This window comes from Arvicanthis niloticus, chromosome 21, assembly GCF_011762505.2.
Source record: "Arvicanthis niloticus isolate mArvNil1 chromosome 21, mArvNil1.pat.X, whole genome shotgun sequence".
NCBI lineage: Eukaryota > Metazoa > Chordata > Mammalia > Rodentia > Muridae > Arvicanthis > Arvicanthis niloticus.
Window position 1 is genome coordinate 27,448,542 of NC_047678.1, and position 16,011 is coordinate 27,464,552.

Sequence of the window (16,011 nt, forward strand, 5' to 3'; positions counted from 1 at the left end):
CAAGGTAGAGAAAGCTAATGACTCCCAGCCCCAGGACTCATCGCCAGCATCCAATAGAAAGGAGAAAACCAAAGGGCCATGTGTATCCCACTCTTCCCCAAAGCTCCCTGCCCACACATTCAGGGTTTGGCAGCTTTTTCTGACAACTACTTGCAAAGTGGAAGTCCTGTCCAGGAAGGAAACAGAGCTGTGGTAGATTTTTCCTGGTCTAGTGGAAATACCCTGGTGGCCAGTTCTACAGATCCAAGCCCTGTGACTGTCTACTCTTCTATCCGTAGAAGAAACTCCTTGGATAGCAGTGATCCCAGGGCAGAAGGACACCAGAGGGGTTCAAAGCCAGGGTGCCGGCCTACCATTCCATGACGATGAGGAGGCAGCGCTTGCCATGATGCATGTTCTCATACACGTCTAGGATGCGCACAATGTGGGGGCCGCCTGAGGCCTGCCAGTGGTGGTCCACCTCCTGCCGGGCCTTGGGGCTGTCATACAGAAGCTGTGGGAGGTAGGCACAGAGGACATCAGGCTCACACTCACTCCCCTCCCTTTGTTCAGAGACCTGTGACCTGCCCAAGTACCAGACATTTATCTATAAGGAACAGAATGAAAATTCAAATCTAGTTTCTCCTGACCTATGGTCCAGTGAGCCTCTGGTCTTGAAAGGGTCAGCCCTGTACATAAGCAGCTTGGCCAATAAGTCTAGATGGCCCTGGGAGGTAGGTGACAGGCTAGGGGTCAGAGGTCAGAAAAAATCCCTATTTCTCTTTTCAGGGGAAAGAAATTAAGTAGAGATTGAGCAAGGTTTGTGGTGAATCACATGAGTCATGACGTGCCAGGCCAGGGACCACATATCTTTTGAGCCTCATTTTTACCCTTGATGACAGGGTTACCCAGTTATCCAGACTGATTAGATCTGCATATGCCAAGCCCTTAGCGACTCCCTGTTTCTCATACTGTCTCTCTGTGGGAAAGGGGGAGTGTTAAAGAAAGGCAAAAGGAAAAGCCCAGAATACAGAGAAATTGTTGGGACCCATACAGAGGCTGTCTGAAGAGGTAATAGGACCTGTGTCCATTAGTCTACCCTCTGAGACCTGGCCCTGAGTGGAGGGAAACAAGGCTGTACCCCTGCGAGAGCAAAGGTAATTAAGACATCACATTCTCCAGGAGTGGGTGCAGAAATAAAACTGTCACTCTCAAGAAAAGTACTTCTAAAAGGAGTTGCTTGGAGTTGGTGAGATGGCTCAGTGGGTAAAATTTCCTCTTGTCAAGCCTGGTGACCTAAATTTGATCCCTGGAACCCACAAGGTAGAAGGAGAGAATCAAATCCTGCAAGTTGTCCTACACACACCACACACACACACACACACACACACACACACACACTCAAATAAGTAAATAAAATAAAAATTAGTTGTTTGGTCAGGACCTCCAGCTTTTAACATAACTCTGCAGCATCGCTGAGACCTCTGTGCAGAGGAAGAGACAATGCCAGAGAGATAGATCCACCTCAAGCTGAGCTCACCCTCATCCGAGGCCCACAGACCCCAGGTTATAACACAGAGCTTTGAACTTGGGGCAGGGCGAACCTTAACAGAGGAAAATACCAGCGTGGTGGAGGTTTGGGATTGAATTTCTCCAGTGACTTACTGTGACCTTAAGTAAGTATACACAGCCCAACAAGCCACAGCCCACAACCCAGTAAAATGTAATAATAACAGAGTCACCCCACAAGACTCATCTCAGTAAAGCAGGCATGAAGTAGACGGGTGTCAGGAATTTCACTCAGGTTAACAGCCTTGGGCTATGGCCACCTTCCCTAAGGCTGCCATCGGAAATGAGCAAAACCCAGGAGTGAGAGAGCCTGGAGGGGTTTCGAAAGAAGTCAGCTTAAGAGGGGAGAGGGCCCAAAATGGGGACAATAGTGACAAGCCACCCCCAGCAGGCTGACCCATTCAAGGACCAACTATATATAAAATATATATATAATTTTAATGTGTGTAAATACACTGTTGCTCTCTTCAGTCACACCAGAAGAGGGCATCAGATCCCATTACAGATGGTTGTGAGCCACCATGTGGTTGCTGGGAATTGAACTCAGGACCTCTGGAAGAACAGTCAGTGCTCTTAACCACTAAGCCATCTCTCTAGCCCTATATTTTATTTCTTATTTGAGGAAGGTTATGCATCAGCAATCCGATCATCTTTGCCCTGCTCAGCACCTGTAGGAACCTTGGAGACACTGGCCTCAGTTTCCCCCATACTCGATGGGGGATGGGGGAGCCAGACCACTTTACACAGGGCCCAATTAAGACAGCTATGGGAATAAGCTCTTCAGATAAAGATGGGCAGTATCCCAGGGAAGGGAGAGGACTGTAGTAGTTTCTGGAATCTTCTGCCCTTTCGCTGTTCCTCCAACTCTGGAGATGTTCCTCTCTGCTTCAGCCTGGGAACACAGGCAGTGCCTATACAGAAATACAGGGAGCCAGGGTTTACCACGCCCCTCTGTCAGTTCTGAGATCCCTACTCTGTTACTCTGTCTCAGGTAGGAATGCTTGGACTGCAGTGGGCCAAGGCCAGAGCAAGGTCTGAATACCACGGAGCTTGGCCTCTCAGAATACCTTTGGGGTCCACACTGGAGTATCAGCTTCCTGCTGTCAGACCTAATGGCCTTTGGCTCAAACCCTACAGCCACTGCAGCAGCCACCCTCCACTGTATCCTGGGCGGGGTGGGGGTGTGATCTGCCTCCCAGCTTTCCCTCTCCCCTACCTATCGCTCCTCGGGTCCCTCTCTCCAAGCTGATGTGTCTCCTGTCAGGCCTCCCAGACTGACTCTAGACCCCTCCGCCCACTGCCTTCCTCTGACATTTATTCCCACCTAAGTCCTCCCTCTCTCTTCTCAGAAACCCCAAGCTCATAGCTGAAATGCATCCAGTAGGGTCGGCTGCCCTTTCTCAGCTCCATCCATAGACACAGATCTCTTTTCCACAGGCTCTCTAGGTAAACAATTGCCCTACCTACCTTCCCCCACACCCAGACTTGTCTCCTTCACCCACCTCATGATCTGCTATCCCTGGGCCCTAAATCACTTGTCCAGGTAGGAAGGCTGCACTTGTTATGTCTAAACAGCCCCTCCCTCCATTTTCCCAGCCAGATTATAGCAGGTGCAGAGCAAAAGCTCGGCAGGTGAACTGGGGTTCCTTGCTTGTCCTCAAAGGAAACACTAGGCTCCTGGGAAAACAAAGGAGAGTGGGATGGCAGAGGCTAGAGGAAGAGAGAGATACGTAAGGGAAGAAGGTGGCACAGAGGCCCCACAGAAGCTCAAAGCTGTGCTGACACAGAGGAGTGCAGGAGAAGGGGGTGGGGGTGGGGCAAAGCTGCGGTGGCCCTACCCTACTTCCCAAGTAGACTAACTAGTCCTTTAGTACCAAGGCTCTGAGAGTAGGCACAGACATGGGACAGTACTATTCCCAGTAAATCAATGAATGCTTCCTTTGTTCTCTCTGCAGGTGAGACCACAGGGGTCAGAGCCCTGAACCTAGGCCCACTCAGGCCCAGCTGCCAAGAAGTCTCCTAGACTGACTCTTGGCACCTTGACTTGTCTCTCAGCATAGCCTCGAATCTGCATGTGTGCGCTGTATGTAAGTGAATGTGTATGTGTGGGTGCGCATGCTTGTTCATGAACATGTGAAGCCCAGAGGTCAACAATGGCTGTCTTCTTCTATTCCTCTCCATCAAAAAAAAAAATATATATATATATATATATATATATATATATATATATTATCTGAGTGTTTGCTTACACACATGTATGTGCACCAAATGTGGGCCTGGTACCCAAGGAAGCCAGAAGAAGGTGTGTCAGATTCCCCGGAGCTGTGGAGTTACAGACAGTTGTGAGCTGCCATCTTTCCAGCCCTACCATCTTAGTTAGTTACTTAGTTAGTTAGTTAGTTAGTTAGCTAGTTAGTTAGTTGGAGACAGGGTCTCTCACTGAACCTGGTGTTCCTTGTGAGTCCCTAGAATCTGCCTTCTGAGCCCCACCCAGTGCTGGGATTGTAGACAAGCTCTGCCACACCCACCTTCTATATGAGTGCCAGGGTTTCCCAACTCAGATGCCCATGCTTGCTCAGGAAGTGTTTACCTGCTCACTGAGACACTTCTCTAGCCTCACAAATCTGTTTGTTTGTTTGTTTGTTTGTTATTTCTGTTTCATAGAGCCCAGGCTGGTTTTAAACTTAATCTATAGCCAAGAATGACCATGAACTCCGGATCCTCCCACCTCTTGAGAGTTGGGATTTTTGGTGGTGGTGGTGGTGGTGGTGGTGGTTTTGTTTTTTTTTTGTTTGTTTGTTTTTTGTTTTTTGGTATTTTTTGTTTTTTTGGGTTTTTTTTTTTTTGTTTTTTGGTTTTTTTTTTTTTTTTTTTTTTTTTTTTTTTTTGGTTTTTTTGTTTTTTTGTTTTTGTTTTTTTTTTGGTTTTTCGAGACAGGGTTTCTCTGTGTAGCCCTGGCTGTCCTGGAACTCACTCTATAGACCAGGCTGGCCTCGAACTCAGAAATCCATCTGCTTCTGCCTCCCAAGTGCTGGGATTGAAGGCATGCGCCATCACCGCCCGGCTGAGAGTTGGAATTATAAGCATGTGCCACCACCTCTGGTTTATGAAGCATTAGGGGTCAAGAGCTCTACCAACCAGAGCTACACTGGCAGCCTCCAAATCTCATAAAACCTAAGTTTCCTCATCTTCTTTCCCATAGCGAGAGCCTCCCTTCCTTCTTCCTCCTCCTCTTCCTCCTCCTCCTCCTCCTCCAAGGTTCTCCTTACAGCCACCTCCTTCCATGAGCCCTCTTGACCATCTTTCTTAGAAAGGACTCCAACAGTCTCCTTTCGCCCTTCATTTCTCTTTCAGCCTTATAGTTTCTGTTTGTTTATTTACTGAGTATAATTTACAGTCACTAAAACATACAGGTCTCACAGATCTGGTTCAATGAGTTTAGACAATCCCACACACCCTGGGAGCCACACCCCCATCAAGATGGAAAACATTCCCAGCTCCCCAGAAAGCTCCTGCGTCAGAGTCCTTTCTACCTCCTCTGCCAAAGTGCTCACAGCCTACAATTAGCTTGTCCCTTTGATCACTCCTTAAACAAATATACACAGATACCGTGTTTCCAGTGTGCCTGGCTTTGTCCCGAACATGATACAAATATTAGAGGAAGAGGATATCATTATCATTAAGTTTTAGATAAGAAACTGAAGCATTAAGAAAGGAAGTAACTGGTCCCTGATCACATGATGGTTCTCCAGCTCCTTCTTTTATGGTAGGGTCCTGTACTGGCTGGGAAGGGGGTTGATAGGGAGGGGGAAAATCAGATCTTTGTCTATTCCACCCCATAAAACAGGGGAGGGAGTGGCCACTGTCACTGAGAGCAGTGGGTCCAGGTCCTGTTGGTAAGAAGGATTTAACCCAAGGTGGAGGTTTAATAACTAAGCCCTCCCAGACCACAATACAGGGCACTTGGTCAGGGTGACCTGTCCAATGTAGAAAGACCTCTCTGTGGACTTCCTAGATTTTATCTAGTTGGAAGGTACCTTCAGTGGGCCATCTATGTTATAAGCAAGCCATTCAGATTTACAAAAAGTCTCCATCTTCCCTTTTCTAACCTTCACTGACAAATAGTATCTGTGGACCTTGACCTCCTTAAAATGCCCTAAGAACAAGTCAATTGGCGTGGAAACAGTCTGTCTCATTTCGTCTGTCTCAGTCACAGAATAGTAAAATGCCACACTCGGAAGCCACAAGGAGGTTGTAAAGGCTAGCCAGCAGATCCCTCTGCTTGTATGAAGGAGAAAGTGAAGACAGGAGGATGGCCACGAGCCATGTAGCAGGGTTCCATGTTTGCTCTGTCCTTCCCAGAAACTAACACCAGGGTACTCTGTCCCCTGTGTCAGGTTCTGGACTGTCTTCCAAGCCCCCAGGGCTACAACTCTCCAGCATGTCCATTGTATTGGGTTCCACATCCTCTTTTTTTTTATTTTTGAAATTAATTTTTGTATTGGATATTTTATTTACATTTCAGATGTTATCCCTTTTCCCCATTCCCCCAACACCCAGAAACCCCCTATCCTATCCTCCCTCCTCCTGCTTCTATGAGGATGTGCCCCCACCCACCCATTCCCACCTCCCTGCCCTTGAATTCCCCCACACTGGGTCATCCAGCTTTCACAGGACCAAGGATCTCCTCTCCCGTCTATGTCTAACAAGGCCATCCTCCCCTACATATACAGCTGGAGACACGGGTCCCTCACTATGTGTTCCCAGGCTGGTGGTTTAGACCCTAGGAACTCTGGTTGGTTGGTATTGTTGCTCTCACCATGGGGCTGCAAACCACATCCTCTTAAGTAGTCTCCCACCACGAATAATCAAGAAAAACCTGACAGCCAAGGCACACAGACACAAATCCAACAGACAAGGCACTGACACAAAGATCAACAATGAGACATCTCCTCACCAGCCAGCCTTCCAACCCTTCAGTTAGGAGTCCTGGGGATCTTGGGGTTTCTGGCAAACACACCAAGATGTTATGCCCAAGTCACAAGGACCCCCAAAGACCACCATGGAGCCAATTCCAGGGCAAACACATAAGGGTCTTTATTACAAGCTCATGAGTAAGAACTCACACTGTCACCATCACACCAGGTCAGAGATGAGAGCCTCTGAGTCTAGGGTACAGGTTATTTATTGTGGTTACAGCAAGCTTGGGGGATTTCCATATAAGTCATATAAGTCAAATAAATATTTGAAAAACTGCATTTCTAGTGTAATCTGTAAGAACTAAACATGGGGACAAAAACCACCTGACAAATAGGGTCGGCTAGGTTATCTATTTTCCGTAAGCTGTCTTAGGTTATCTATATATTCCTTGACTCTGCTGTTATAGCCTGATTGGCTGTTGCTAAGGGTGGGTTGCCATAGGATGTCTGCTCAAGTGGACTTTATGGTTTTCTTCCTAGAATTAGAGTTTAGCCCTTTTCACACAAAGTGGAACTTCTCAAAAAAACAGACTCGGTTGAACTTCACAGTGAGCCCACAGAGCAGGGTCTGTCTGCTTGATCACCTCTGATTGTCAGTCCTGGTGCACATGACCTGCCACAGAACCCCACCCTGTCTCTGATATTACTTACAAATTAGGTGACTACATCCATGAAGGAGGCCTGAAAGAAGGAAACTCTTACAATGCAGCGTGAGAACAAGATAAGAACAAGAGACAGGCTCCACAAAGGTCGGGCGCCACATCCTGGCCAAAATTTCTGTACATCCTTCCTCCAATTCTCCCTGGCAAAGTAGAGTTTACTTCCTCTTCCAGGGACCCATGAGAACTCACTCAAGTCCCCACGGCAAGCTGACTTCATTCATGCAGGCTCATGATCATACATGATTCTTTTTAAAAGGTGTCTCCAACCCAGGTGGAGGTGGCACACCTTTTGTCCCAGTACTTGGGAGGCAGAGGAAGATTTCTGAGTTCAAGGCTAGCCTGATCTACAGAGTGAGTTCCAGGACATCCAGGGCTACACAGAGAAACTTAGTCTCAAAAACAAAACAAAACAAAAACAAAACAAAACAAAAACAAAAAAACAAAAAAAAAAAGGTGTCCCCAAGCACGAGGATGAGCACAGGCCCCAGAAAAGGAGGCCCAGACTCTATCCTTAGTATGTCCTTGTCTCTCTGGGCCTCTGTTTCCCCAAAAGTAAAACTGTAAAACTTTAAGCCTTAGTAATAAAGACAGCCTTTGGGCAGGGCCTACTTGCAAAGTACCTGTTGTAACCACTGCTACAGCACCACCCATGGAGAGACCTCAGAGCCACACACCTGAGCCCACTCAGGTCTATTCAGAATGGGCAACAGTGTGCCCAGTCACAGCTGTGGGAGGAACAAAATGATTAGGGAAAGAGCTTATGACAAACCAAAAGGCCGCAACCCTTGCTTCACATCAGTCCTATGTCTTCTGGGCTCCCCAGGGGTCTATCAAAGCTGGGGGAATCAGCAATGACACACCTAGGCAGCTCCATGACTGCAGCTAGTACCCAACAGATGCAAACAACTACACAGAGGGACCTCTGTGCTCATGCACACATACACTATATGGCTTCCTTCTGAGGAATCAGGGCTCCTGGCTGTCACTGAAGTCTGGACCCCACTGAAGCTCAGCAAAGCACTGAATTTGAGGCAGCATGCCCTTGGATAAATGACACTTCTCTGGTCTACATCTTTGAGGCAGTGGTTTCCACCTTGCTTTCTCCTCTCACCTGCCTTTGCCAAATTCTCTCGACTGCCCTCAAAACTGGCAGCCAGATGGCCAGACCCTAGCAAGCCAGTGACTTGCTGGTACCCTTCTGGCATCCCCACGTGGAACTGGGCCTCAGAAAAGCTAGCCCCCCATAGCATCTCAGAATTCTGCCCTTTCCCACCCAAATAAGGCCTAAGATGGTGGATGGATTCTTGAATTCCAGGGCTAAGAACACAACAGCAGCATCTGTTTGTTTGTAAAACAATTTGCAATTTAGAAAGCGCTCTGCTGTCCTTTATCTCATGGGAATGCTTGGTGCCACCCTGTGAGGCAATCTGGGTGGGAACCATTAGCCTCAATTTGCAGATTAAGGAGACAGAGGCTCGGGAAGATGAAGTCATTGCCCTGGGGCCTCCAGTCTCACTGTGGAGGCTGGGAGAGGAGAACTGAGTTTTGAGAGAACACCTAAGGGGAGGTGAGAGGAAGGGGTGGTCACAAGTTGGAAAGCCACAGCTTGCACAAGACTCAGGAGACTAAATTCTAAGTAAATGTGTAAATAGGTGTACAAGCACATGGAGATAAATATATGTGTGTAGAAATATGTGTGCATGCACGCCAAAGTACACGTGTAGAGTTATACACAAGGTGTACAGAAAGTAAGGGATGAGGTGGGAATTGGGCATTTGGGTTTGCATGCATCTCCAGTCTCTACGTTGTTGACGTTAAACTCTCAGAGATTCATCCATCAGTCCATTACTTTTTCCAATCACTTTCTCCAGGCAGAGAATTGGCCACAAGGAGGTTTTCAGAAAAGAATGATAGATAGTCTTGCCGCCACAACTCAACCTATGGCAGCCTTGCCCAAGACAGAGCCTGGAAACTTCTGATGAGATGTCTTTTCCCACTGAGGTCCTATCTCCATTGCAGGACAATTGATGTCCTTCCATTACCCATGGTCTGGAAATGTATTCTGTCTTCCCAGAGTTATCATCACACAAAAGCTGACATGTCAGCAACAAAAACACAGCCTTGGAACACCAGCTCTGAATATTCTTTCCCAGTCTCCTGTAGCCCAAGGAGGGCCACTTATCTGCAGCCATATACCCGCCTCACATCCTGTATCCCAGGATTCAGCTTACTCTGGATCTGGGCTTCTCTCAAATCAAAGTGATCTCACGGTCTTCATCTTTCTCTCACACAGAAGGCATCAAGACTATCTGTCTGGACAGGCAGCTTCCTCAGTCACCCCTGCTAGCAAATCCACAACCTCCACATGCCCCAGCCAGTTCACCTTCCACCCAGGCATGGCAGCTCTCTGGCTCAGGGTGGAACACCCACTTGTTCCAAGGGAAGTGGGCTGACTTTTAGTCTTCCCCGTCAGCAAGACAGGAACAGTCAAGAAGATGAAGCTCTAGTTGTCTTGCTAACACACAACTCCACAGACACAAGCCTGGAGTCTTGTTTTCCCAGTTACCCACGAAGCACTCCAAACCCCATTATCTTCATATACCTTGTCCGCTGACAACAAGATTTCAGCATTATATAATTCCAAAGCCCGAGTGAAGTCAAGGGGAGAAAAATAAATAAACAAACAAAAAGCCTCTGACTGTCTATAGAAAGAAAAGACAACATTACCAGAAAAACATTTAAGTTTGTAAGTACAAACAAAGACAGATTTTAATTCTGAGCTTCCTGGGAGTTTTGGCAAAGAAACAAGCCAGGTACAGGCTCCTGTTTTTATAAGAGACCAAATTCCAAAAGGGATTTGGTATCAACCTTCCCATAAAAGTCAACAGTCAAACATTCCACAAGACCTTCCACAGTAATTTTGAAAAAGATATAGGAAGATTTAAATGGACATATTTAATATGGATTCCTCTATAAAGACAATTAGCACATCGTACCTGCCTGGCACACAAGCTAGCGAGACCCTTTACCTTCTTGTATTCCAGCTCTGTTCTATGCAGGAGGACAGAGAGGACACTTCCTCACCCATGTAAGAGGTTTCATCCTGCCTCAGGCCAGGGCAGACAGGAAGTAGAAACACTTCTCAGCTGCTGATGAACCAGGGCTGTGCATGCCCAGGGTCAAGCACCACTGCAAAAGAACTGAACCGTGTTATAGAAAAATAAAGCTTTTGACTCCTACAGTTTTCCCTGTACGGAGCCCATATTCTCACAGAGGAGGCTACGGATAAGCAAACACACAAAAATTAAAAGGGGGACCATGGGAGGTTGCAGAAGGGACAGGAGAGGTCTCTGAGGGTAACACATGTGAACACATATGACACGGAAGCAGAAAGGGAGGTACCAGGAGTGGAGGGGGAAGAGGAGAATGTAGGAAAGGAGGGAGAAGGAGAAGCAGTAAAGACAAAGGACGTTTGAAAATGCCGTTCGTAATGAAGTCTAGGACTGTGTGTGTTACCTTAACAAGCTCTGCCAAACTCTCTGCTCAACAGGCTTACAACTCGGCCGTCTCCAAGGTCCCTTCTGGCTCCTAATTCTACAGTGACTGGGGACTGTGACCCCCTCGGGGACTACTTCATTGATTTTATAAAAAGACATCTTTGGAATACTGGAATTCATTTTTCAGCCTTTTTGCTTGTTTTCTAAGATGAAGCCCATGAAGCCCAGGCTGGCCTCAAACTCAAGATCTTCCTACTTCATGCTCCCAAATGCTGACACTACAGGTATATACCACCACACCTGACTCCAACCTATCTATGAGACCACCCTACCTCACATTCTGGAAGGGTTATTAACACTTGGCCTTCACCTGCCAGTGTGCCTCCGTCTCACATCTGGGTGCAAACATCATCCAGGCCAGTTCAGGGTACAGAGACAAGAGTCTCTTCCTTTTGAATATTTTTAAATACGTGTTTACTTTTATTTTGTGTGCATGTATATGCTGGTGGGATCGTGTGTGCCGTAGTAAGGATGTGGGGAAGGTCAGGGGACACTTTGCTCAAGTCGATTCTCTCCTTCCATCAACTGGGTACTGGGGATCAAACCAAGATCTCCAGGCTTGGTGGCAAGCATTTTACCTGCTGAGCCATCTCACTGGCTTGACAAGAGTTTCTTTAAGCATGGACCTTATGAAACCAAAGTCATCACAACTCCCCTATTCCCCCACACACACACTCCCCAAGGCCGTATCCTCAAGAGTACCCTTGCTATTTAAAGAGCCGGTTGTAATGTCAAATCTAACTTCTTAGCCACAGTTTCAAATTAGAGCCTCAGACATGTGCCATTACTCTCTCACACTCATTTCCCCAGCTTTTGTAGCTCATTAAGAGAGCTAATGGAACCAATTTTGCAGCTATGGATAAGTTGGCCTCACTCCAGACCAGGCCGCGCTTCATTAAGTTCTGACCACAGCTTGTCCTCTGTCGCACCCTGGTCATTTACCTTCTCCTCCTCAGATGCAAAGTTCCAGGGAGGTCAGCTCATTTGATACCAGTGACCCCCAAATGTCCAGGCCCATGCTGGATGCCTAGAGAAGGACAGTTTGGAGTCAGTGTGAGCATCCCCTTTCAAAGCAACTGTTCGATCTCTGGTGCACAGCCCATACTTGGGCTGATATATCTCACACTTCGCTCACCATATCTAGAGAAGATATGAAGAAACTGTCTGTGTTTCTCTGTGAGGTTAAGTGACTTATCCAATGTCACACGACCAGATGATGAGTCAACACTTGAGAGAGAGAGAGAGAGAGAGAGAGAGAGAGAGAGAGAGAGAGAGAGAGAGGAGAGAGGAGAGAGAGAGAGAGAGAGAGAGAGAGAGAGAGAGAGAGAGAGAGAGAGAGAGAGAGCTTCTTTCCATAGCTGTGAAGATGACTGGGTAATCCACCCACAACATCAACTAGGGAAAGATAAACTGGGGAGAGGGGGTCTAGCTGGTCCTTCCTAGACTTAGGCCCCATACTTCTGGGTCCAGACCAGGCTTGGTAGATGTGTCTACAGTGGCAGATGTTTGCAGATGCCTTGTCCTAGATACGTTATACCGGTTAGCTCTTGCCCTTTGACAGCTGCACTATGCTCAGATGAGGAGCCTGTGGCTCAGCGGTTTTGTGGCTTCCCTAGGTCATGTGATTTGGATAAGGCCATCTCCAAGTCTGAGAAGTCCCTGGGATCCCAGATTCTGCTCTCTTCCTTACCAAGACCTGTCCATTCCCAGATCCCACAAACATTCCCTGGCCCTGCCTTGGTGCCAGTCCAAAAACTTGGCAGAGAATGCTGTCTCAGACACTCTGTCCTCAAGGATTGGGGCGGAGGGGGGAATGCATCTATACATGAGTCACTGCAGTGTTTGATGAGGAGGTTCACTGGGAAACTGGCCTTGGCTCCCTCTCTTCTGCCTTTTTCCAGGAGCTGGACTCCTGCAGAGCAAGCAAAGTGAGGAAGACATCTCACTGCAAGGGAACCCAGGAGCACAGAGGGCTACCCAATGACTGCTCCTCTTCTAGATCAAGGCCAGGATTTCTGACAGGTTGGGACCTCTCTGACCACAACTCATTAGCGTTCTGGGAAGAAAGAAGAGCTGAGGCGCCAAACCCCAACACCCCCCCCCCCCCAGGATGCACAGCTGACCTGACGGCACAGCCAAGGCACTTTTGGATGTCAGCAAGTCTCAGAACAGACTCCTCCAATTTATTAAATGTTGATGGTCTTGGTTTGTCTGCTTTGTGCCAGTTCCAGACAACTGAGAAATAAAGACAGAAGTGCCAGATCTGGTGGGCTTGGGGAAAGGGGAGAAATGTTGGCAGAAAAAAAAAAAGAGAGAGAGAGAACAAAACTGGTCTCGTAGGCAAGAGTGGACACATGAGTGCTAGTTGGGGTTAACCGGGGGGGGGGGGGGGGGTTCAGTGCCTCAGGTCCTGCAGGACAGGAGCATCTATGGCTACAGAGTCTCAGGAGGGACATACCTGAACACTGAGTGCTAACTCATCCTTCTACTCACCATTGGTAGGCCACCCCATACCTCTGAAAAGTATAGTACTCATTCTCCAGGTGGTCTCAAGGCCATGAGCACTGTGATAAGCACACACTGAAGGCACTGGGGGACTACTGTTCCAGGGGTGCACATGGCTTTCCAAGTTTGCTTGACGACTCCTGGCTTCCTCTAGGCCTTGTCCTGAGATAAACTTACACCCTCTTCCCTGTTTCCCGGAATTTAAAGAAAGCTAGGTGCACCCTGCAGCAATCCAACAGGTCAGAAAACAGTCTCAGATCTTCCAAGGGGCAAGACTGTGTGTCCTACAAGCGCACACACAGAGGGGCTGCCTCAGTGTCTATCTTTACCTTCACAGAGGAAAATGATCTCTCTCTCTCTCTCTCTCTCTCTCTCTCTCTCTCTCTCTCTCTCTCTCTCTTTCACACACACACACACACACACTCACACACAGGGGCTGGAGAGATGGCTTAGCCGTCAAGAACGCTGGCTGCTCTTCCAGAGGACGGGAGTCTGATTCCCAGTACCTACATGGTAGGTCACAACTGTCTGTATCCAGTTACAGGTAATAACACTTTCTTCTGGGCCTCAGTGGATACTAGGCACGCAAGTCATGTGTAGACATACATGCAGACAAAGCATTCATACACATAAAATTAAATTAAAAATAAAAAATAAACACTAATCATGAGAAATTTCACAGGGTCCCACCCTTTGACAAAGAACTACAAACAACTAATAGCTGCTCCAATGCAAAGTGGTCAGCCTTGAAACCATACATAGACAAACAGTAAAAATGGACTCAGGGCCAGGCAGTGGTGGCACACGCCTTTAGTCCTTGTACTTGGGAGGCAGAGACAGGCAAATCTCCAAGTTCAAGGCCAGCCTGGTCTACAGAGTGAGTTTCAGCACAGTCAGAGCTAAACAGAGAACCCTGTTTCAAAAATCAAAAAAAAAAAAAAAAAGGGGGGGGGGGCTTAGCAAGTGGTACTTAGATATTTGTGCATTCATAGGACGAGAGAAGGGAAAGAGATGCAATTCTATTCAATAAAAATTATAGGGCTGGTGAGATGGCTCAGTGGTTAAGAGCACTGACTGCTCTTCCGGAGGTCATGAGTTCAAATCCCAGCAACCACATGGTGGCTCACAACCATCTGTAATGAGATCTGATGCCCTCTTATGGGGTGTCTGAAGACAGCAACAGTGTACTTACATGTAATAAATAAATAGTTTTAAAAAAAAATTATATTTAGCCGGGCGGTGGTGGTGGCTCACGCCTTCAATCCCAGCACTTGGGAGGCAGAGGCAGGCAGATTTCTGAGTTCGAGGCCAGCCTGGTCTACAGAGTGAGTTCCAGGACAGCCAGGGCTACACAGAGAAACCCTGTCTTAAAAAACCAAAACAAACAAACAAACAAATTATATTTAATTTAAGCTGGGTGGTGATGGCATACACCTTTAATCCCAGCACTTGGGAGATAGAGGCAGGCAGATTTTTGTGAGTTCGAAGCCAGCCTGATCCACAGAGCAAATTCCAGGACAGCCAAGACTACACAGAGAAACCCTGTCTTAAACAAATAAACGTGTGTGTGTGTGTGTGTGTGTGTGTATTTAAACTACAAAAAAAAAAACCCTTCTACATACTTTGTCATACATTACCCCAGCACTATTTATTCTACAGCAGTGTAAAAAAGAGGATGTTTTCCTTATAAGAACAAAGACTTTAGTAAATACAGTGTTCTGTTTTGATCTCAGAAATAATGTTTCGCAGGGCGGTGGTGGCGCACGCCTTTAATCCCAGCACTTGGGAGGCAGAGGCAGGCGGATTTCTGAGTTCGAGGCCAGCCTGGTCTACAGAGTGAGTTCCAGGACAGCCAAGGCTATACAGAGAAACCCTGTCTCGAAAAACCAAAAAAAAAAAAAAAAAAAAGTTTCTCTTTTGGTGGTCTGTCTTCACAAGTAGACCTAAGCCTGGCCATAAATATGTGCCTCAATTGGTCAGTTGTGCTGTAGTGACATCCACATAGCTAGCATAGGGTTAGAGGGGACAGTGGCTACCCCATGTAAGCACGAGTGACCTGGACAAGCGAGGCCATGCACAGATGACACATGCTGAGGTACTCAATGTCTAGCCAGTTGTAGAGGAAGGGAGCCAGTACTTCTATAACTCCCAGAAGAATGGCAGACAGTCTCTCTTACTCTGGTTGTCACAGAAATGAGGGAAGTATAAGAAGTGGGGCTGAAGAGGCTAGAGAGACAGCTCAGGGGTTTTGAGCACTGGCTGCTTTTCTAGAGGACCTGGGTTCAATTCCCAACACCCACATCAGGCATCTCCCAACTGTCCATAACTCCACTCCTAGGGCTTCTGAAGGCACCCGGCATGTATGTGATACATAGACATACAAGCAGACAAACCATCCATGCACATAAATAAAATAATTTTTTTAACAAAGCGATGGCAGGGAATATGGCCTAGATCCCACTACAGTCATGGCAAGTGTCCTTCTCACTCCATTCTTCAGCCCTGCAGTTTCTGATGTCTGTAACCGCTCAGCTCAGCATCTTTCCTTGTTCCCTTAGCTTCATCCATGTCTCTGCAGCTCCCCATACAGGTCTACAAGAGCATAGGCAGTCATCTTTGCATTCAGATTCCTCCAGAAGCAGGGATATGCCCAGGCTGCCATGAATCCTAAATACCATGACTCCCCTACACACACTCCCAGGCTCCCTCTAGTCCTGTTTCTGTCCACCCAGAGTACACCTAAGTCCCCAATACCTAGCC

General features: G+C 47.4%; 1 protein-coding gene across 3 annotated transcripts in view; it reads right to left on the bottom strand.

Moving 5' to 3' along the window:
- Mapkapk3 (MAPK activated protein kinase 3) overlaps positions 1 to 16,011 on the bottom strand; it is a 34,221-nt gene that overhangs the window by 8,080 nt on the left and 10,130 nt on the right. For all 3 annotated transcript variants that reach the window (XM_034484413.2, XM_034484414.2, XM_076917981.1), the window contains exon 3: positions 354 to 493. In XM_034484413.2, the coding sequence (XP_034340304.1) occupies positions 354 to 493 (140 nt within the window). The remainder of the gene's footprint in view (positions 1 to 353; positions 494 to 16,011) is intronic.